The sequence below is a fragment of the Scyliorhinus torazame genome, chromosome 12 (genome assembly GCF_047496885.1).
Source record: "Scyliorhinus torazame isolate Kashiwa2021f chromosome 12, sScyTor2.1, whole genome shotgun sequence".
Taxonomy (NCBI): domain Eukaryota; kingdom Metazoa; phylum Chordata; class Chondrichthyes; order Carcharhiniformes; family Scyliorhinidae; genus Scyliorhinus; species Scyliorhinus torazame.
The window spans coordinates 98,098,790-98,123,164 of NC_092718.1; the positions used below are offsets into that span (position 1 = coordinate 98,098,790).

The window sequence follows — 24,375 nt, forward strand, 5'->3', positions numbered from 1 at the left end:
CAGTACATGGAATGTTGTCAAGATCCACAGCCAGTTTCCTGTGCCTTCATCCAGTGCTTGATATCACGTGGAGTGATTTAACTTGCCATCCCTGATGCTGGAGACCTCAGAATGAGGCAGAGATGGATCATCCACTTGGCACTTATGGCTGCAGATTGCTGCAAATTGTCTTTTGCGCTGGTATGCTGGACTGCCCTGTCATTGAGAATCCGGAGGACACACAGTCATGGGGAGAATATGTGCAAATTTCAAAAAGTTACCCAAGGTCGGAAGTGGACCCAGGTCTCCGGCTCTGTGAGGCAGCAATGCTAAGCACACTGCGTTGGTACCACACTCTTAGTTGATACCAGGATTAATCCCCTGGCGTTCTTATAGATAGCTGTGACGAGTCACAGCGAGAGGAATCAACACCTTCTCAGGCAGAGTAAATAAATACAATAATAATCACTAGGGAAAGTAATGATACTCAAGGCAGATCAATCCCTTGACCTGATGTGTTGCATCCCAAGGTATTAAAGGAAGTTGCGACAGACATTGTGCATTCACTGTTCGGAATCTTCCAAGATTACTTGAATTCTGCATATATCCCAGAGGATTGGAAAACTGCCAATCGAACACCTTTATTCCACAAAGGAAGGAGACAAAACCAATTAATTACAGGCCAGTCACCTTCACTCTGTCATTGGGGGAAAAAAGAGTCCATTCTAAAGGATGTAAAAGTCGTGCATTTCGAAGTGCACAATATAATCAAGCGGAATCAGCATCATGATGGGAAATCATGATGGGAAATCATGATGGGAAATCATGATGGGAAATCATGCCTGACAAATTTATTGGAATTCCTTTGAGGTGGTATCGAGCAGGAGAGATGAAAGGGAACCAATAGATGTAATATATTTGAATTTACGAAAAGCATTTGATAAGATGCCACACAAAAGGCTGCTTAATAAGATAAGAGCCTGAGGTGCTGGGGGCAATGTATGAGGATGCATAGAGGATTGGCTAACTGATGAAAGACATAGAGTTGGGATACGAGGAGTATTTTCTTAGTGCCAAACTGTAACTAGTGCAGTTCCACAGGGATCAATTATTAAAATATATATTAATGACGTGGATGAGAAAAATTTATGAATTTTTCAAAGTTTGTGGATGACACAAAAATAGGTGGGAAGGCAAGTGGTAAGGAGGACACAGAGGAATATTGATAGGTGAGGTGAGTGGGGGAAAAGAATTAGCAGATGGAATATAATGTCGGAAAATGTGAAGTTATTCATTTTGGTAGGCTGAATATTATTTAAAAGGAGGAAGACTGCAGAAAACAGCAGAGCAGAAGGATTTGGGGTCCTCATGGATAATTCATGAACATCTGGCATGCAAGTTCAGCAGGTAATTGGAAGGCAAATGGAATGTTGGCGTTTATTTCAAAGGAAATGGAATAGAATTAGGTAAGTCCTGCTAAAAGTACACATAGCACTGTTTAGTCCACACCTGCAAATAATTTTGTTCCCCTTATCTAAGGAAAGATATATTGACATTGAAGGCAGTCCAGAGAAGGTTCACGAGGTTGATTCCGGTTACTGGAATCAAAGACTCATAAAATCCCTACATTGCAGAAGGAGGCCATTTGGCCTATCAAGTCTGCATCGTCCCTCTGAAAGTGCACTCCATCCAAGCCCACTTCCCCACCGATCCAAATAATCCCTTAACCTAGCCTGCATAACCTTGGATGTAAGGGACAATTTAGTGGGGCCAATCCACCTCATCTGCACATCTTTGGACTGTGGGAGGAAACCGGAGAGCCAGGAGGAAATCCAAGCAGACACGGTGATAAAGTGCAAACTCCGTACAGACAGTCGCCCGAGGCCGAGATTGAACCTGGTTCCTGGTGCTGTAAGGCAGCAGTGCTAACCACTGTGCCACCATGCCGCCCCTGAAGGATTTTATTTTGAGGAGATGTTAAATAGGTTGGGTCTGTATTCATTGGATTTTAAAAAGAATGAGAGGCGATTTTATTGAAACATACAGAATTATCGGGGGTCTTGACAGCGACGATGCTGAGATAGACAACCTTGGACCAGAGGACATAATCCCAGGGTAAGGGGTCGCTGATTTAAGAGAGAGATGAGGAAGAATTTCTTCTCTCAGGGAGTAGCGAGTTTGAGGCAATTCTTTACCGCAGAGGGGTGTAGAGGTTGGGTTGTTAAGTATGTTCACGGCTGAGAGACAGATTTGTAATCAGTAAGAGAACCAGGGATTGTGGGGTTAAGGCAGGAAAGTGGAATTGAGATTTATCACATCAGATCAGTCATGATCTCATTGAATGACAGAGCAAATGGTCCGAATGGGCTACTCTGCTCCTCTATTTCTGGTCTTACAGTCTGTCCATCCTGAGAGAACGGCGTCAGTCCCTGTTACACTCGGTGACTGATCCGCTCCTCCAGATGTACAGATATTAGATTAGATTTGATTTATTTATTGTCACATGTACCGAAGTACAGTGAAAAGTATTTTTCTGTGGCCAAGGAAAGGTACATACACAGTAGACAAAAAAAATCGTAGATCGTTACAGTGAAGGCGTAAATGTACAGCACAGTAGGGCAGCACGGTAGCATTGTGGATAGCACAATTGCTTCACAGCTCCAGAGTCCCAGGTTCGATTCCCGGCTTGGGTCACTGTCTGTGCGGAGTCTGCACATCCTCCCTGTGTGTGCGTGGGTTTCCTCCGGGTGCTCCGGTTTTCTCCCACAGTCCAAAGATGTGCAGGTTAGGTGGATTTTCCATGATAAATTGCCCTTAGTGTCCAAAATTGCCCATAGTGTTGGGTGGGGTTACTGGGTTATGGGGATAGGGTTGAGGTGTGGACCTGAGTACACTCTTTCAAAGAGCCGGTACAGACTCGATGGCCCGAATGGCCTCCTTCTGCACTGTAAATTCTATTAAATCTACACAGTACATCGACAAATAAGTAATTAGTTACAGTCTGGTACAAGTGCAAAATAACAAAGCAAATACGACATAAGCAAGAGCAGTATAGAGCACATCAGTTCAATCATTTACTGAAGGCGCGATGACCGAATGCTTGTCACCTGAGGGAAAATTGTGCAATTGGAGTTGTTCTTATCCAATGTGTTTTTTTTAAAAAATGATTGCGGTGTGTTTCTTTTCTTTCCTGTTCGATCCCTCCCATTTTTGGAGCCGCAGACTTCTCCCAGATCAAGAACTGATTCTCCTGCGTGCTGCTGCACCCACACACTGGTGGGAACACTGATCAACTCCAATAATTACACACTTTTGCAACTGTGGGCCTCACCGCTCCGTAATCTCTGCCACCTCCTTCAACCATCTGAAGTCACTGCGCTCCCTCAATGTGGGCCTCTGATTTCTCTCGGATTTCAATTACTTCACCATTGGTGACGAGGTTGTTTAGCTGCCTCCGTCCTCAGCTCTGTAAATCCGATGCTAAACATTTCCACCTCTCTATATTTCTCTATTCAATACGCCTCTTAAAACCTTCCTCCTTGACCTAGCTTTCAGTCACTTCTCCAAATAAGTCATTTTTTGCCAATTTTTCTTTAGTGACGGGGCTATGTCACAACATCTAACATTTTATTGAGTTAGAGGGACAATGTAAATGTAGGTTGCTGTTGTTGTTCTATTAAATTGCTCTTTGCAATTGAAAGGATGATTGTAAAAACACTATGGTTAGAAATTCTTCCTGAGCAGGGAGTGCATTTTCACCAATCAGATATTCAATTCCTTGATTACAATAATGTGGAGACGCCACCGTTGGACAGGGGTGGACACAGTAAGAAGTCTTACAATACCAGGTTAAATTCCAACAGGTTTATTTGGAATCACGAGCTTTCAGAGAGTATCTCCATCATCTGGCTTGATTACAATAGAACTGAATGGGGGACAGAGCTCAGGACAGGGAACCGATGTGGAATTAAAGTCCAAGATCCACTGTTGAGCCCATATTCTCAACTTGCAGAGCAGAAACTGATAGCCAAGTTCCGCACGCGTGAGTATGGCCTCAACCGGGACCTTGGATTCATGTTGCATTACATTCACCCCACACCATCTAGCAAGGGTTTGCGAAATCCTACCAACTGTCCTGGCTTGGGACAATTCGCTCCTCATTAACCTGTGATTATCCCTCTCTCTAGTCATTCTGTCTGGACCTGTAAAGACTTAATTACCTGCATAGACTCGCATTCAAAGTATCATCTTGTATCATTGACTTTGTCTATATATGTGGTTGTGCAGCCCACCTCTTCATTCACATGAGGAAGGAGCTGCGTTCTGAAAGCTAGTAATTTGAAACAAACCTCTTGGACTTTAACCTGGTGTTGTAAGACTTCTTACTGTTACCACCCTGCCGGCATCTCCGCATCGTGGATTCCAAAACTGTTCAAATAATGCCTGTACATTGTACGGAGTCACTGAGACATTTATGGTGTTCACTGCTACATAGATAAGCTACAAATTGAGTTTGCCAGAGCAACTAACACGACTGTTGGAGATAATGGAAACCATTGTGAAACTCCTGACATGAAGATTGGTCATTGGACTGGAAGGTGTTTCTTTGAGAAGCATTCTGAACCCCAGGCAATGAAATATCTAGATTGACACATTCTCCCCGAGTGCCCAGTTCCCATTCTCGGCCTCAGTTTATTGCTCCATTTTTAAAAAAAAATTTCCCCCTCCGGTCATTTGTATCTGATCGATTTCTCTCAGGTTGGGAAAATCCTGAGGATCAGCGGAGGAAACATCATCGCATCAAAGAAATAAACGAGTCAAAATCAACACAACATTTTACTTCCCAAATGATAGTAATGCCCTTTACATCTTAATCCAATTGTCTGCTAATCCCTTATCTTCCTCCTCTAATGAAAAAATAACAGTGATCCTCACCATCAAAATAAGCAACAGTTACCGTAGTTACAGCAGTCTCACCATCCTGAGAAAACACCTCTCCCTGTCCCACTCTCTGTTGCACTCGGTTACTGATCCACTCTTCCTGGTGAACAGAGCAGATCAGTCCAACCCATTCACCAAGCGGCAATGCTGATTTGACCGACTGCTGTTCACGCAACATTGTCCTTTCTGTGATGGTCTTTTTAAAATCTTTATAATGCGCCTTCAAATATTTAAGGAATTATAACTGGGAAGGCTTCAATCTAAATACTGGGACAACAGATTGTTCTAGGGTGGGGGGGGGGGAGGTGAGACGCCATATCGCAAAATAAGCTGCAGAGTTGGACAAGAGAATCCAGGACAAGATTGAACTAACAAAACAAAGAACAAAGAAAAGTACAGCACAGGAACAGGCCCTTCGGCCCTACAAGCCTGTGCCGACCATGCTGCCTGTCTAAACTAAAATCTTCTAAACTTCCTGGGACCGTATCCCTCTATTCCCATCCTATTCATGTATTTGAAAGGGCATACACATGTGCAAAGTATGGTGTAGAGCCAGGGTTATGTTTCCCAACACCTCATCCCACCCCTCCACCCCGCCATGGTGGAGGTGTCCCTGGTTTTCTTTCAGACGAGTTTCTCACTATCCCCACTCCCAAAAACAAAACAAATGGCCATAAGAAGCATGCGCGCTGTGTGCATGCGGTCTTGCTCATAGACGTCATTACGCAGTGTGGCGTCATTGGCAGGGTCAGAGTCATAGGACAGAAGCGGCCCTTCGGCCCATTCACAAACACCTGTCACTTACCCAGGACATGCAGAGTGAGGGTTGCTGGTGTTTCACTGCCGACATCTGGAGTCATTTTAACAGTGTAATCTCCACTGTCCGAAACTCTCACTGACTTCAGCAGGAGTGATCCGTTCGGCAGGAATAACTCAGTCCGTTCTCTGTAATCAATATTTAGAGAAAATGCTGCTCCAGACCACTGGGCAATAACTGTGTTCCTGAATTCCCAGCTCCCGTTCTTCACCGTACCTGACGGCTTCACTGTGAAAACTGCGTTTCCTCCTTCGGTCACAATAATCCGAGTGTTTTCTGTCAGGATGGTAAAAACTTGGGGCTGAGCTGAGGAAAGAAAATCACAATGAGAGAAGCGCTCACACTCAACACAAGAGACTTTCCTAAAGTGACACTAACAACATCCCCTGCTTCTCCCTGACTGTCTCTTACTGTTGTTTTTACTGCGAGGCGTTTTCAGAACCCCAAAATGTATCATGGAGTTCAACCAACCTCCCCCTTTAATGTATTTGTTGCTTTTCCTAGCACACGGCTTGTTCCCTAGGGGTGGGATTACAATTATGGACACGTGGGTTTTTAAACACAAAACAATGTTTTTTCCATGAACTCAACTTAACATCTTAAATAAACATTGGATCTCTTAACACCCCTTACTTCAAAGATAACTCAGAAAATATTGCAACAGTAAATAATTCCTCAAAATGTTTCTTCAAACTTCCAAGAGACTTAACACCTTTAAACAGAATCACATCAGGTTAAAGGCTTTACTATTATGAGTTTAAATCACCCAAATGATCCAGAGATAGTCTTTCATGGCAGAGATCCAGCTCACTACAAACACAGACACTCCCCCAGCTCTTTTCAAACTGCAAAATCAACTGCAAAATGGCTGATCTGACCTCAGCTCCACCCTCTCTCTGACATCTGTTTTCTTAAAGGTACATTGCTTAAACATCCATGTCTCAAAGGTACTCTCACATGACACCTCCCCCAAGAAAAAAAAATAGACCATCAACTTCAAGATAGTTTCATTTTTCACTTTTGCACCATCCACTAAGAAATGCACACAGTAAAAATACATGTACGTTTCACAAAAAAAACACACGCAAACAGGCATAATAATATAGTCCATTTTTCTTTTGTTCTGCTTCCTCCAACCGAAATCCTTCTCGATTGACAGTCTCTTTGAACAAAAAAGTCTCTGCACGATCCATTCATTCCTCTACTCCTCAGCAATTCTCTTTAGAATCAGATACTTTAGTTCAATCTGACCACAGAGTCCCTTGCAATTCTCCAATACAGGAGCATTGGTGATCACAGTTTTCAGGCAGTCAAATGCCTGTTGAAAGTCCACTGTCCATTGAAATTTTTTACGTATCTTCAGCAATTCCATCAGTGGAGTAATCACGCCACAAAATGTTTGCACAACTGTTCGATAAAATGCATTCATGCTAGGAGATCGCATTATTTCCCTTTGTCTTGAGAGTATCGGAAACTCTGCAAGGAAAGTGATTCGGGATTCTCCAAATTCACTTTGGGCTAGGTTCATCACCAAACCCGCCTTCTGAAGTTAATCGAAGAACTCTATACGATGTTTTAAATGCTCTTTCAATGTCTGGAAGTTGGAAATAAAAGCAGATTGTCCCACTTTCTCCATGCAATCCTTCAATGGTGGGACAGGATAACAGTCCGTTCTTGTAACTGCATTCACCTTTCTATAGTCCTCAGACAACCGTTGGGTACCGTCTGGTTTAGGTACCATCACTATGGGTGAGCTCCATTGGCTGCAACCCACTTCAATTATGCCATTCTTCAGCATACTCTCAATCTCTCTGTTAAACTGTGCCAATTTTATAGGATTAAGTCTATATGGATGTTGTTTGATAGGAACAACATTTCCCACATCTACATCATGAATAGCCATTTTAGTACTTCCCAATTTATCTCTACAAACTTGCCCATGTGATATCAATAACTCTTTCAGGTTAGTTTGTTTTTCCTCTGGAAGGTAACTTAACAATTCATCCCAATTTTTAAGAACAGATTCATTTTCCAATTTAATATGAGGTATGTCAAATTCACAGTCATCTGGATTTGGTTCGCCACTTTGAGTTAGAATCATTAAAACCTCCTTTGTCTCTCCTTCCCTTTCAAAGTACCTTTCAAGCATATTCACATGACACACTCGATGAGTCTTCCTTCTATCACCTTCCCGTACCAGCCTCCCCAAACAGGCGCCGGAATGTGACGACTAGGGGCTTTTCACAGAAACTCCATTGAAGCCTCCTTGTGACAATAAGCGATTTTCATTTCATTTTTTTCATCTGGTGTTTTTACCACATACCTTTTACCTCACTTCATTTCCTTTCAATCTGATATGGTCCACAAAACCTCGCTTTTAAAGGCTCCCCTACCACTGGTAGCAACACTAAAACTTTATCCCTACTGGCAAAAGTACGAACTTTGGATTTCTTGTCCGCTACCCGTTTCATCACATTTTGTGCAACTTTCAAATGTTGTCCAGCCAATTCACCTGCTCTATTTAATCGTTCCCTAAAATTTGACACGTAATCCAACAGTGTAATTTCCGATTTCTCACCCACCAATTTTTCCTCAATCAATTTAAGTGGTCCTATTACCTCATGACCAAAAATTAGTTCAAAAGGACAACATCTATGATTTGGTAGACTGATTAGGTGCATCCCTAATTGCAAACAATACGAATGGGATTCCTTTATCCCAATCCTCTGGATAATCTTGACAATATGCCCTCAACATTGTCTTTAATGTCTGGTGCCACCTTTCTAACACTCCCTGCGATTCTGGATGGTACGCAGTTGATTTAAATTGTTTTATTCCGAAGCTATCCATAACTTCTTTGAATAACTTTGAAGTAAAATTCGTTCCTTGATCCGAATGAATTTCTGTGGGTAGCCCATATCTAGTAAAGAATTTAAGTAACTCCTCCACAATCCTTTTAGCTGTAATATTACATACTGGAATGGCCACTGGAAACCTAGTAGACACATCCATTATAGTCAAAAGATATTGATTCCCACTCTTTGTTTTAGGAAGCGGACCTACACAATTGATTAGAACACTTGTAAAAGGTTCATCAAATGCTGGAATGGGTATTAAGGGTGCTGGGTTTATCAATGCTTGAGGTTTCCCTATCACTTGACATATGTGACATGATTGACAAAATTTAACTACATCTTTATGTATTCCTGGCCAATAAAAATGTTTCTGGACTTTAGCTTGAATTTTCCTTATTCCCAAATGACCTCCCACTGGTACATCATGTGCAAATCGCAACACCTCCTTTCTGTACCCTACCGGCAATACTACTTGATGAACTTCTGCCCACTTTTCATCCGCCTGCATATGTACAGGTCTCCATTTTCTCATCAAGGCATCATTATTACGGTAATAACACTCTGGTATACTATCAGATTCCTCTTCCGTATATGCTTTCTGATATATCCGTTTTATTTCTACATCTTTCTGTTGTAACTCCGCCAATTTTCCTGAACTAAAAATATCCGCCTCATCCTCCACCTGTTCTTGTTCTTTTTCAACCATCTGATCAAAAAATCGTTTCTGATAATTGCACTTCAACTTCATCTTCACTCTTTGATTTCTCCTCTTGTCTTAACCTGTGACTTTGCGACCTTGTTACTACAGAATCCGGAAAAATCCTAGGATATTCGTCCTTCAACCCTTCAGTTGTCTGATTTTCCACTGGCTTATCAACCACAGTAGGCATCACTCCCACCTGCGATCCAGCTATATCATTACCCAAGATAAACTGTATTCCTGGACAAGATAGTTTATCTACTACTCCTACTACTACTTCACCACTCTTCACTGGACTTTCCAACCTTACCTTATATAATGGAGCGCTACTCCTCTCACCCTGAATTCCATATATCACCACCTTTCATGGCAACATTCTTCCCAAACTACATAATTCCTCATCTCTTACCATTAAAGATTGACTAGCCCCTGTATCTCTTAAAATTGTGACTTCTTTACCTGCTCCTCCTGATACACATGTGTAAATATTACCCACAGAAGTAAATTCTTTAAAGACATTTGGCACCTTCTGAACAATTACTTCTTTAACAGGCTGTACAATCGTTTGCACCTCCTTTGCTTCCCTTGGGCTTTCCTTTACCACTCTAACAAACCCCACTGTCTTATCCTGTTTCACCACATCAGCCTTCCCAGTGCTTTTCTTCAACCACCAACACTGTGACTTTACATGACCTTGTTTATTATAGTGAAAACATCAGAAACTTTTCATTTCTTTTCCAACCTCCTGGATTTCTTTTTAAATCTGAGGTACACTCTCTTCATTGTCTCACATCAGATCACCTTTATCTTTACTACTTGAGTATTTCTCATGTCCCCAGTTTCTATCCCTCACCGGCTGAAGCTGATGTCGGAAACCAATCTTTCATTTATGAACTAATTCATAATCATCTGCCATTTCCGCTGCCAATCTCGCAGTTTTAACCCTCTGTTCTTCCACATGAGTTCTCACTACATCAGGAATTGAATTTTTAAACTCCTCCAAAATGATAATTTCTCTGAGAGCTTCATTCGTTTGGTCTATTTTCAAAACCCTTATCCACCTATCAAAATTACTCTGTTTGAGCCTTTCAAACTCCATGTATGTTTGACCAAATTCTTTCCTTAAATTTCTAAACCTTTGTCTGTGAGCTTCAGGCACTAGCTCATATGCACTTAAGATGGATTTCTTCACCTCCTCATATGTTCTAAATATCTCCTCCGGTAGTGATGCAAACACTTCACTAGCTCTACCTACCAGCTTTGTTTAAATCAGTAACACCCACATGTCCTGTGGCCATTTCATTTGTTTAGCTACCTTCTCAAATGAAATGAAAAAGACTTCCACTTCCTTCTCGTCAAACCTTGGCAATGCTTGGACATATTTAAATAGATTCCCACCAAGCCTTCGACTATGACGCTCTTTCTCACTATCCTCATCACTATCACCCAACTGTACGTTTCCCTTTATGTCTGCCAATTTTAACTGATTGTCATGTTTCATGGCCATTTTCTGAAGTTCAAACTCCCTCTCTTTATCTTTTTCCCTGATCTGTATCTCCCTTTCTTTTTCTTTTTGTTCTGCTAGGGCTATTCTTTCTTTTCTCCTTTCTTCTCTCTCCTTTTCTTTTTCGTCTCTCTCTCTCTTTCTCTTTCTTTTTCCTCTCTCTCTCGTTCTCTTTCTTTTTCCTCTCTCTCATTCTCGTATTCAAGCCACTTTAATTCTTTCTCATGTTCCATTTGTTTAATTTGCAACTGTATTTTTGCCATTTCCAATGAGTCAAACTCTATCTCAGGCAACTTTAAATGCTTAACCACTGCCATAATTACCTCACCTTTTCGCATGTTGTCAGGTAATGTTAACTGCAATGTTCTTGCCAAATCTAACAGTCTGCTTTTCGTTTTTGTCTGTAAAGTACTACGTGTGACATTCTCCACACCAAAAAACTTCTGAGCCTCTGAAAGAGCCATTGTCACAACACTCTCCCCACTTAAACTAAAATACCACACTGGAAAAGCAACAATCCTTCACCGTCTTTAAGATCACAAAAGCCAATTCAATAGATAGACTTTTATCCCCTTTGAGCCCCCAATTGTTATGGGCGAGGCATTTTCAGAACTCCAAAATGTATCATGGAGTTCAATCAACCTCTTCCTTTAATGTATTTGTTGCTTTTCCTAGCACACGGCTTGTTCCCTAGGTGTGGGATTACAATTATGGACACGTGGGTTTTTAAACACAAAACAATATTTATTCCATGAACTCAACTTAACATCTTAAATAAACATTGGATCTCTTAACACCCCTTACTTCAAAGATAACTCAGAAAATATTGCAACAGTAAATAATTCCTCAAAATGTTCCCTCAAACTTCCAAGTGACTTAACACCTTTAAACAGAATCACATCAGGTTAAAGGCTTTACTATTATGAGTTTAAATCACCCAAATGATCCAGAGATAGTCTTTCATGGCAGAGATCCAGCTCACTGCAAACACAGACATTCCCCAAGCTCTTTTAAAACTGCAAAACTAACTGCAAAATGGCTGATCTGACCTCAGCTCCACCCACTCTCTGACATCACTGTTTTCTTAAAGGTAAATTGCTTAAAGGTACTCTCACATGACACTGTCTCGTTTCTCCAATCACTAAAAATGAGATGAGGTGAATGTAAATTGTTGTTCTTCTGTTTAGTTTTGTGGCACTTTGCTATTTGAAGTATGATTGGAAAATCACATCGGGCAGAAATTCCTCCTGAGCTGAGAGTACAAATCGGGGGCGATCATATTGGCCGCTCTCTATCGCCCAGGCGAATATTCAATTCCTTGACGGCCGAATGTGCGACAGATTTGAAATTCCAGTCAGACAAAAACCCTTGGCTCTACAACTAAACACTTAATGCCTGACAATTGTGTCGAATCACAGACGTTTAGGGTGTTCAATGCCAATGAAAATATCTCACATTTGAGGTCAGGTGCAACATGAGTTTACCAGAGGAACTAACACGACTTTCTAAAAGCAAATTACTGCGGATGCTGGAATCTAAGAGATTTGACAAAGGGTCATCTGGACTCGAAACGTTAGCTCTTTTCTCTCCCTACAGATGCTGCCAGACCTGCTGAGATTTTCCAGCATTTTCTTTTTTAAAAAAAACATTTTATTCAGGCATTTATGGTTTGATAATAACAAAAGACAGAAGTACAGATATAAACATAGTTCAACGCGCAACACACCCCTCCATCTCAAACAGTTCTCACCTAAACTAGACTGACATAGTCTAGCTTCCTCCCCCCCACCCCACCCTTGCTTCCTAACCCCCCACCCTATGTTGAATCTGCCGACGGTTCAATTTTCTCTGAAGAAGTCGATAAACGGCTGCCACCTCCGAACGAACCCTACTGATGAACCTCTCAGGGCGAACTTGATTTTCTCACGCCTGAGGAACTCAACCATGTCACTAACCCATACCCCTGCTTTGGGGGCTTTGAGTCCCTCCATGCTAGTAAGATCCGTCTCTGGGCTACCAAGGAGGTAAAGGCCAAAACATCAGCCTCTCTCACTCCCTAGACCCCGCGTCTTCCGACACTCCAAAAATTGCCACTTCTGGACATGGTGCCACCCTCGCCTTTAACACTGTGGACATGACATCTGCAAATCCCTGCCAGAATCCCCTGGGCTTCGGGCATGCCCAAAACATGTGGACACGATTTGCGGACCCTCCTGCACATCGCCCACACCTGTCCTCTACCCCCAAAAATCTGCACATCCAGGCCACCGTCATGTGTGCCCTGTGAACCACCTTGGATTGTATCAGGCTGAGCCTGGCACATGATGAGGACGTATTGACTCTGCGCAGGCATCCTCCCACAGACCCGCCTTAATTCCTTTCCCAACTCATCTTCCCATTTACATTTTGTCTCCCCTATCTGGGTTTCCTCCCACTCCATGAGTTCTTTGTAAATTTCTGATACCTTCCCCTTCCCCTCCCACACCCCCATTCTAGAAATTACCTTGTCCTGTATCCCCTGTGGCGGAAGGAGCGGAAAGGTAAAAACCTGCCTTCGCACAAAATCCCTTACCTGGATTTATCGGAAGACATTCCCTCCCGGCAATTCAAACGTCACTTCCAGATGCTCCAGACCGGGAAAGCTCCCATCAATAAACAGATCCCCCAGCCTCTCAATACCCACTCTCTGCCATATCCGAAACTCCCCATCCATCATCCCCGGCACAAACCGGTGATTGGAGCCCACACCAACGCTCCCTCTACTCTCATATGCTTCCGCCATCGCCCCCAGACTCTCAGGGCCGCCACTACTACAGGGCTTGTGGAGTACAGGGCCGGCGAGAACGGCCGGAGGTGCCATTACCAATGCCCCCAAACGTGTGCCCTTACATGATGCCACCTCCACCCAGTCCCACACCGACCCCTCCCCAACTACTCACTTCCTAATCATGGCTATATTCGCCACCCTGTAGTAGTTCCTAAAGTTGGGCAGTGCCAGCCCTCCCTCCCCTCGGCTCCGTTCCAGCAACAGTTTCTTTGCTCGCGGGGTTTTACCCACCCACACAAACCCAGATATCCCTGTTCACCCGCTTAAAAAAGGCCTTTGGAATAAAAATAGGGAAACACTGAAAAAAAAAAAAAAATTTGGGGAGCACCGTCATCTTTCTGGTCTGTACTCTCCCCGCCAGTGACAACGGGAGCATATCCCGCCTCCGGAAGTCCTCCTTCATTTATTCCACTAATCGGCCCAGATTTAATTTGTGCAGCTGCTCCCATCTCCTTGCCACCTGAATACCCAGGTAACGAAGACTACCTCCCACCACCTTAAACGGCAACTCCTCCAGTCTCCTTTCCTGCCCCCTCGCTTGGATCACACAAACCTCACTTTTACTCATATTCAATTTGTACCCCGAGAACCGGCCAAATTCCCCAAAGATCTGTATAATCTCCCCCATTCACCCTAACGGGTCGGAAATATATAGGAGTAGGTCGCCTGCATATAGCAAGACCCTGTGTTCCACAACCACCTCCCCCCCCCCCCAACCCCCCGACTAGCCCCTTCCAATCCTTTGACGCTCTCAGTGCCATCGCCAATGCCTCTATAACCAAGGAAAACAACAGCGAGAAGAGGTGACATCCTTGCCTCGTCCCCCGGTGCAATCTAAAATAGTCCGAGCTCATCTGGTTCGTCCGCACGCTTGCCATCAGTGCCTGGTACAGCAACTGAACCCAGTCAATGAGCCCTGCCCAAACCCGAACCGTCACAGTACCTCCCACAAATAATTCCATTCCACTCGGTTGAAAGCCTTATTTGCGTCCTTACCGACCACCACCTCCGTCTCTCTCCCCTTGGAGGGCATCATGATCGCATTCAGGAGCCTTCTAACATTGGCCGTTAACTGCCGACCTTTAACAAACCCCGTCTGGTCTTCCCCAATCACCCCCCGGAACACAGTCCTCTATCCTCGAGGCCAGGATTATGGCCAGCAATTTGGCATCAACATTTAATAGGGAGATTGGTCTGTATGACCCACATTGCTCTGGGCCTGTCTCCCACTTCAGAATCAATGAAATTGACGCCTGTGACATTGTTGGGGGAAGAATATCTCGCTCCCCTGCCTCATTAAATGTCCTCACCAACAGCGGGCCCAATATCCCAGAGAACTTCTTGTAAAATTCCACTGGGTAGCCTTCCGGTCCCGGGGCCTTGCCCGACTGCATGGCCTCCAATCCCTCTAGTATTTCTTCAATTCCGATCAGGGCTCCCAGCCCCTCCACCAACCCTTCCTCCACCTTCGGAAACTTCAACCTTCCTCAACTGCCCCACCGCCTTTCCTGTAGATAACAGCCCAAACTCCATCTGCAGCTTCTGCCGATCCTTCAACAACCCGGCCTCCGGGGCTTTAGAATATCTTCTATCCACCTGGAGTGTCTCCCTAACCAACTTATCCATCTCTGCCCATTCCACCTTCCCCTATGAGCCCATATCGAAATTAGCTGCCCCCTAACCACCGCTTTCAGCGCTTCCCACACCGTTGCTGCCGAAACTTCCCACGTATCATTTATCTCCATATCATTCTGGATGGCCTCCCCCACCCGTCCGCACCCCCCCTCATCTGCTAACAGTCCAACATCCAGTCTCCATTGCGGGCGCTGACCCCCTTTCTTGCTCACTCGTAAGTCCACCCAGTGTGGGGCATGGTCCGACACAGCAATCGCCGAATACTCGGCATCCACCACTCCCGCCAGCAAAACAGAAAAATCAATCCGGGAGTACACTTTTTGGACCTGGGAGTAAAATAGAAAACTCCTTCGCTCTTGGCTTCCCAAACCTCTACGGATCTACCCCCCCCCGTCTATTCCATAAACCTTTTTAACTCCTTCGCCGCGGCTGGCACCGTCACTGTCCTTGAACTCGATCGATCTAACCTCGGTTCAATGACTGTATTAAAGTCCCCTCCCATGATCAACCTGTGAGAGTCCAGCTCCGGAATCTTCCCCAACACCCGCCTCATAAACTCCGCGTCATCCCAGTTTGGTGCGTAAATATTTACTGAGACCACCGGCATCCCCTCCGACTTCCCACTTACCATAATATACCTCCCCCCCCTAGTCCACCACTATGCTCCCTTCCTCAAATGAAACCCACTTATTAATCAAGGCTGCAACCCCCCCTAGGTTTAGAATCTAGCCCCGAATGAAATACCTGCACTACCCAACCCTTCCTCAGCCTAGTCTGATCCACTACCCTCAGATGTGTCTCTTGTAACATTGCCACGTCCACCTTCAGCCTCTTCAGATGTGCGAACACGCGAGCCCTCTTGACCGGTCCATTCAGCCGTCTCACGTACCATGTGATCAGCCTGGTCGGAGGGCACTCCGCACCCCCACCCCTGCCGATCAACCATCACCCGTCTTAGGCCAGCCTCCAGCCCGCGTCCCACGCCTCCTCAGGCCCGCCCTCGGGTGTCCACCGTCATCGACCTCCCATTTGTTTCCAAGCGCCATCCCTCCCCTGTCAGCAGAACAGTTCCCCCCCCCACCCCTCCCCCTCACTAACAAAACAACAATCTCAACACCCCATAATGAACAAGTCACCTGCTCACCCCCCACTCCGCTGTGAGCTAGCCCGCCGAGCTAGCCTGGTAGCCCCCGCTCATGGCGCCAAGCATTCTACCCCCCCACACTGATCTCACTCCCCCACGCTCGAACATACAAATGCAAATTACAATCCCCAACAAAGCCAAAGAAGAAAATTCCACCCACCCTCCCCCAATTAGAACAAAGTTAACCCACATACAACGCTGAGCGACGGCACAAAACTTGGCACAAAGCCAATACATACAAAACCCAAAAAGAAAATAAATTAAGCAGCACAACTACAGTATTTAAAAAAAAACAACATTGTATTAAGGCATTTATAATTTTATAACAATAAACGGTACAAATACAAATATAAACATAGTGCAAAAAACATCTCTCCATCACTCACTAAACCCACCTACCCTAAACACAAAGTAGCCTAACTCCCTGTTGTGTTGGGCGCTCTGGATCCGTGGAACACATGCAGGTCACCAACACTTGAAATAGTGCAACACTATTTCATTCAATCATTAACTATTTAACATACTCTCACTGTGGGTTAACACGATACTAGCTTTAACTAAAGACCTTTGCCTTGTCCTAACCAGTCGGTGCACTCAGCACATGGTGAATGTCTGTTCTGCAGGCTGTGAGCTCTGTCCTACCAGCTAGCTGATGCTCAAATGCGCGGGAACTCTGATGCCCCCTGTCTTTATAGTGCGTGTGCTCTAACTGGTGATTGGCTGCACTGTTGTGTGTGTTGATTGATCCCATTGTGTGTCCATCAGTGTGTGTGTCTGCACCATGATATACTGGAGTATATTATGACATCCCCCTTTTAAAAAAGAATGTTCATGTGTGGCAGAAAATAGTGTATGGTGAGAATGTCCCTGACTATGTGTGTGCGAAAGACATATTTGCAGGACTATGTACATGAGAACTAAGCTATTTCCATGGGAAGGTGCCTGATGCAGAAAAACTGTATGCAACAAGAATAACAAGGTCAACACTATATACAACCATGTAAACGATCAAACGGAAGAACAGAACAATTCAGAAAGTCAAAAAGTCCACAAAGTTCACAAATTAAGTCTCTGAGGTGTGCGACAAATTCTGGTTGACCACCTCAAGGGTGGGTCGGGAGCCGCCGGCTGAGGAGTGGGCTGGACTGCGTCAGAGTGAGGAGGATGCAGAGTGACCGGGATCTCTGCATAGTCCATGACAGGGCCAGCAGGAGGGCGAGGCGACAGTGGAGGATCACGTAGCGAGCGTGGAACGAGACGAAGGGCGCGTCGATTGCGGCGCATAATGGAGCCATCTGGTAGACGAACCAGGAACAAGCGGGGGGCCACCTGCCGAAGGACAACAGCGGTTGCAGACCAGCCACCATCCTGAAGGTGGATGCGGACGTTGTCATCTGGAGCCAGAGCAGGGCGATCAGCTGCACGGGAGTCATGAGCCGCCTTGTGCTGTGCAAGAGACAGCTGCATCCGTCGAAGGACCGGAACATGGTCGAGGTCTGGGACATGAATGGACGGCACCGTCGTCCTCAGGGTGCGACCCATGAGCAATTGGGCTGGCGACAGGCCAGTGGACAATGGGGCGGAGCGATAGGCCAGCAAGGCGAGGCATAAATCTGATCCCGCATCGGCAGCCTTGCAGAGGAGCCGTTTGACTATGTGGACGCCCTTCTCCGCTTTGCCGTTAGATTGGGGGTACAGGGGACTGGATGTCACATGTGCAAAATTGTACCGTCTGGCAAAGTTGGACCATTCCTGGCTTGCGAAGCAGGGGCCATTGTCCGACATAACTGTGAGTGGGATGCCGTGTCGAGCAAAGGTGTCCTTACAGGCACGGATGACTGCAGACGAGGTGATATCGTGCAACCGTATCACCTCCGGGTAATTTGAAAAGTAGTCCCGATCAGGACATAGTCTCTACCCAGCGAGTGGAACAGGTCGATGCCCACCTTGGTCCAAGGTGACGTGTCCAACTCATGGGGCTGCAGGGTCTCACGTGGTTGGGCTGGCTGGAAGCGCTGACAAGTGGGGCAGTTGAGCACTGTGTTGGCTCTGTCTTCATTAATGCCGGGCCAGTACACTGCCTCTCGGGCCGTTTGTCGGCACTTTTCCACGCCAAGAAATGAAATGAAATGAAATGGAAATCGCTTATTGTCACAAGTAGGCTTCAAATGAAGTTACTGTGAAAAGCCCCTAGTCGCCACATTCCAGCGCCTGCTCAGGGAGGCTGATACAGGAAAGTAGGAACTCAAGGAACTTCCCGAGGAACTTGAGATGGCCCTCGTGTAGCTGTTCCAGGACGAGCTGGCGCATGCTATGCGGGATGACAATGCGGTCCAGTTTCAAAAGAACACCGTCCACTACGCCAGATCATCTCGTAGCAAATTTGGACGAGGCGTTCATCCGTGGCAGGTAGATTGGAGGCCACGAAGGCCACATGGGCGTCAACCTGGCAGACGAATCCCGCTGGTTCACATGGAGTGTTGACTGCCCTGGAGAGAGCGTCAGCAATGATGAGGTCTTTGCCTGGGGTGTATACCAGCTGGATGTCATATCGCCGGACCTTGAGAAGAATACGCTGGAGGCGAGGTTAGGGATGAACTTCCCTAAAACGTTGACCATGCCCAGAAATCGGAGGACCGCCTTCTTGTCCTCTGGCGTTTTCATGGCTGTGATAGCAGCCACCTTGTCCGCATCCGGCCGCACGCCCAACTGGGAGATGTGGTCCCCGAGGAACTTGAGTTCCGTCTGACCAAAAGAGCATTTGACCCTGTTGAGGTGTAGGCCTTGCTCACGTATGCGTTTGAATACGCGCTGGAGATGACTGACATGCTCCTGCGGGGTGGTGAACCAAATGATGTCGTCGACATAGACGTGAACACCTTCAATGCCTTCCATCATTTGTTCCATAATCCTATGGAACACTTCTGAAGCAGATATGATCCCAAACGGCATCCTGTTGTAACAATATCTGCCAAAGGGGGTATTAAATGTACACAGTTTCCTGCTGGATTTGTCGAGCTGGATTTGTCAGAATCCTTTTGAGGCGTCGAGTTTGGTGAAGAGCTTGGCGCGAGCCATCTCGCATGTGATCTCTTCGCGCTTGGGAACTGGATAATGCTCCCTCATGATATTGCAATTTAGATCCTTGGGATCAATGCAAATTCTCAATTCGCCGGAAGGCTTTTTTACACATACCATGGAACTGACCCAGTCGGTTGGTTCCATGACTCTGGAAATCACTCCTTGGTCCTGGAGGTCCTGCAGCTGCTGCTTGAGGCGGTCCTTAAGGGGTGCTGGGACCCTGCGAGGTGCATGCACCACAGGCGTGGCATTCTGTTTCAATAAGATCTTGTAGGTACCTGGGAACGTGCCCATGCCTTCGAAGACGTCGTGGTGCTGGTTGATGATGGCGTCAAGTTGCGCCCTGAAGTCAGTGTCCTGAAAGGCAGACTTGTCATCAGGAGAGAGAGTGAACTCTCTGAACTAGGTTCAACAGCTTTCATGCCTGCGCGCCAAGCAGGGAGGCTTTCGAGGAGCCCACGATTTCAAAAGGAAGGATGGCTTTGCATGACATGTGCATCACTTCAAGTTGGCCAGCTGCTGGCATCAATGGCATTGCCATTGTAATCCAATAGCTGGAAGGTTGATGGAAGGATGGCTGGTTTGACACGAAGGCTTTGGAAGTCAGACCGCGCAATGAGATTGGCGGAGGAACCAGTGTCCAGGCGGAAACGGATTTGGGACCGGTTCACTGTCAGGGTGGCACACCACTCATCGTCTGGATCGATGCTGTATATCGACAGCGGCTGGTGTCTTTGCTTCGGGGACATCCTGTTTTTTGTCACGATACCGACTCGAAAAGGCGCCTTCAGGTCCTCGGTGTCACTGCTGTGTGGGAGGTCCACATCGGACTCGGTGACCGTGGGTTGAATTGCCCGGACATTCCTGCGAGGCTGGCTGAAGCGATATGAATTGGCAGGCTGAGCTGCTCGGCAGAAGGCAGCATAGTGGCCAAGTCTGCCACATCTTAGGCATTGTCGAGATTTGGCAGGGCATTGCCGTTTTAAATGGGTAGAGCCACAGTTGCCGCACATTGTAGCATCAGCACGTTCGCTGCGCCACCGCGCATGCGCGGTGCGGTCGTGCATGGTGCGTGCCTGCGCATTATGTTCCTCGACGTAGCCATCCCCTCGTTTGGTGCGCACAAACGCGGGAGTCCGTGAAAAGCGCGCAAAATGGCCGCCCTCATCCAGGCTGAGGCCCTGGAGTTGCTCAATTGCTTGGACCCGTTCCGCCTCGTGGGGGCCTTGCCGCGCCGTTTCAGCCGCTTGGATGTGGGAAGACCGACTCGTGGCGTTTTCGTGTAGGACACGGTCTCAATGGTGGTCGCTAGGGTGAACTGCTTTACTTTGAGGAGCTGCTGTCGTAGAGGGTCCGACTGAACACCGAAAACGATCTGGTTCCGTATCACGGAGTCGGAGGTGGGCCCGTAGCTGCAAGACTGCGCAAGGATGCAGAGGTGCGTGAGAAAGGACTGGAAAGGTACATCCTTACCCTGCAAACGCTGCTGGAACACGTAGCGCTCGAAACTTTCATTCACCTCTACGCTGCAGTGAGTGTCAAACTTGAGGAAGACCGTCTTGAACTTTGATTTATCTTCATCATCCGCAAATGTGAGAGAATTGAAAATGTGGATGGCATGATCCCCAGCCGTGGATAGGAGGAGAGCAATCTTCCTGGTATCCGAGGCATCCTCCCTGTCTGTGGCCTCAAGGAAGAGCTGGAAGCGCTGTTTGAATATCTTCCAGTTGGCCCCTAGGTTACCTGCGATGCCGAGCGGCGGCAGCGGGCAGACGTTGTCCATGTTGCAGGATGACGGAATGCTGGCGGAAGGCAGATCACTTGCAGTTAGATCTAAGAAGTGCTAATATTCCTCAACTCCTGGTATCATGTTGTGTTGGGCGCTCTGGATCCATGGAACACATACAGGTCACCAACACTTGAAAGAGTGCAACACTATTTTATTGAATCATTAACTGTTTAACATACTCTCACTGTGGGTTAACACGATACTAGCTTGAACTAAAGACCTTTGCCTTGTCCTAACCAGTCGATGCACTCATCACATGGTGAATATCTGTGCTGCAGGCTGTGAGCTCTGTCCTACGAGCTAGCTGCAGTTCGAATGCGCAGGAACTTTGATGCCCCCTGTCTTTATAGTGCGTGTGCTCTAACTCGTGATTGGCTGCGGTGTTGTGTGTGTTGACTGGTCCCACTGTGTGTCCATCAGTGTGTGTCTGCACCATGATATACCGGTGTATATTATGACACTTCCCCCCCCCCTCCCCCTTTATTACCTCTGCTGATAGTTTAGCTTTCCCTGAAGAAGTCGATAAATGGCTGCCACCTCCCGATGAACCCTAAAATTGACCCTCTCAGGGCGAACTTAATTTTCTCAAGTCTGAGAAACCCAGCTATGTCACTGACCCAAACATCTTATTTCGGGGGCTTCAAGTCCCTCCACGGTAACATATATCCATCTCCCGTCTACCAAGGAGACAAAGACCAAAACGTCAGCCTCTCTCGCCCACTGGATCACCCGACACTCCAAAAATAGCCACCTCTGGACTTGGCGTCACACTTGTTTTAAGTACCGTGGACATGACATCCGTAAAACCCTGCCAGTATCCCCTAAGCTTCGGGCATGCCCAAAACATATGAACATGATTTGCTGGCCCTTCCGCACACCTCACACACTTGTCCTGTATCCCGAAAAACTTGCTCATCCGGGCCACCGTCAAGTGTGCCCGGAGGACCACCTTCAATTGTATCAGGCTGAGCCTGGCACAGGATGAGGACATGTGACTCTGCTCAAGTATCCGCCCACAAACCCGCCTCTACCTCCCCCACCCGCAGCTCATCTTCCCATTTACCCTTTAGCTCATCAATCTGGGTTTCCTCTTACTCCATAAGCACTTTGTAGATATCCGAACCTTCCCCTTCCCCATCCCCATTCTAGAAACTACCCTATCCTGTATTCCCTGTGGCGGTTGGTGCGGAAAGGTCAAAACCTGCCTTCGCCAAAATCCCTTATCTGCAGATATCGAAACCCATTCCCTCCCGGCAATTCGAACTTCCCCTCCAAATCCTCCAAACAGGGAAAGGTCCCATCAATAAATAGATCTCCCATCCTCTCAATCCCTGCTCTCTGCCATCTCCTGAACCCCCCATCCAGCCTCCCTGAAACAAGCCAGTGATTATCACAAATTGGAGCCCACACTGAAGCTCCCTCCACTCTCATGTGCTTCCTCCACTGCCCCCAGACTCGCAGGGCTGCCACTACCACTGGGCTTGTGGAGTACCGGGACGGCGAGAACGGCAGAGGAGCCATTACCAATGCCCCCAAACTTGTGCCCTCACATGATGCCACCTCTCGCTCCCACACCTCCCCCACCCACCCCACTAACTACCCACTTCCTGATCATGGCTACATTTGCTGGCCAGTAGTAGTTACTAAAGATGGGCAGTGCCAACCCACCTACCCCTCGACTCTGCTCCAGCAGAACTTTCTTTACTCGCGGGGTTTTACCCACCCACACAAACCAGAGATCACCCTATTCACCCGTTTAAAAAAGGCCTTTGGTATAAAAATAGAGAGGCACTGGAAGACAAACAGAAATCTCAGGAGGACCGTCATTTTCACGGTCTGTACCCTCCCCGCCAGTGACAACGGGAGCACGTCCCACCTACGGAAGTCCTCCTTCATTTGTTCAACGAGCCGGGTCAAATTTAGCTTATGTAGCTGCTCCCCCGCCCCCCCCCCCACACCCCCCGTGCCATCTGAATTCCCAAATAACGGAAACTCCCTCCCACCACTCTGAATGGCAGCTGCCCCAGCCTCCTATCCTGTCCCCTCATCTGGATCGCAAACACCTCACTTTTACCCATATTCAACTTGTACCCTGAAAACCCGCCAAATTCCCCGAAGATTCGCTTCATCTCCCCCATCCGCCCTAATGGGTCGGAAATATATAGGAGCAGGTCGTCTGCATATAGCGAGAACCTATGTTCCACCCACCCCCCCCCCCCCCACCCCACCCGGACTACCCCCTTCCAGTCCTTTTATGCTCTTAGCGCCATCGCCAGTGGCTCTATGGCCAAAGCAAACAACAGTGGGGACAGAGGACATCCTTGCCTTGTCCCGCGGTGCACTGTAAAGTAGTACGACATCAGCCAATTCATCAGTACACTCACCACCAGGGCCTGGTACAGCATCCGAACCCAGTCAATAAAGCCCTGCCCAAACCCGAACCGTCCCAACACCTCCCACAAATAATTCCACTCCACCCGGTTGAAAGCCTTTTCCGCGCCCGTAGCAACCTCTACCTCTAATTCCCTCCCCTCGGAGGGCATCTTGATTACATTTGAGAGCCTTCTAACGTTGACCATTAGCTGCCTGCCTTTAAGAAACCCCGTCTGGTCTTCTCCTATCACCTCCGGGACACAATCATCTAACCTTGAGGCCAAGATTTTAGCCAGCAGTTGGCATCAACACTCAGTAGGGAGGTTGGCCTGGATGACCCGCATAGCTTTGGGTCTTTCTCCCGCTTCAGGATGAGTGATATTGAAGCCTGCGACATGCTGGACGAAGGACACTCCATTCCCTAGCTTTGTTAAATGCCCTCACCAACAGCGGGCCCAGCATCCCTGAAAACTTCTAAAATTCCACAGGGTATACATCCGGGCCCGGGGCCTTGCCCAACTGCATGGCCTCCAATCCTTCTACTACTTCTGCAATCCGGATGGAGGCTCCCAACCCCTCCACTAACCCTTCCTCCACCTTCAGAAACTCCAAACCCTCCAAGAATTGCCTCACCCCCTCCACCCCAGCTGGGGGTTCTGACTCATACAGCCGATTATAAAACTCCTTCAACACCCCATTCACCCCTGTTGGGTCCAAGACCGTATTCCCT

The 24,375-nt window shown here is 46.9% G+C and overlaps 1 protein-coding gene across 2 annotated transcripts in view; it reads right to left on the reverse strand.

The window, feature by feature from the left end:
• LOC140386589 (pregnancy-specific glycoprotein 22-like) overlaps nt 1-24,375 on the reverse strand; it is a 183,231-nt gene that overhangs the window by 34,073 nt on the left and 124,783 nt on the right. For both annotated transcript variants that reach the window (XM_072469046.1, XM_072469045.1), the window contains exon 5: nt 5,726-6,043. In XM_072469046.1, the coding sequence (XP_072325147.1) occupies nt 5,726-6,043 (318 nt within the window). The remainder of the gene's footprint in view (nt 1-5,725; nt 6,044-24,375) is intronic.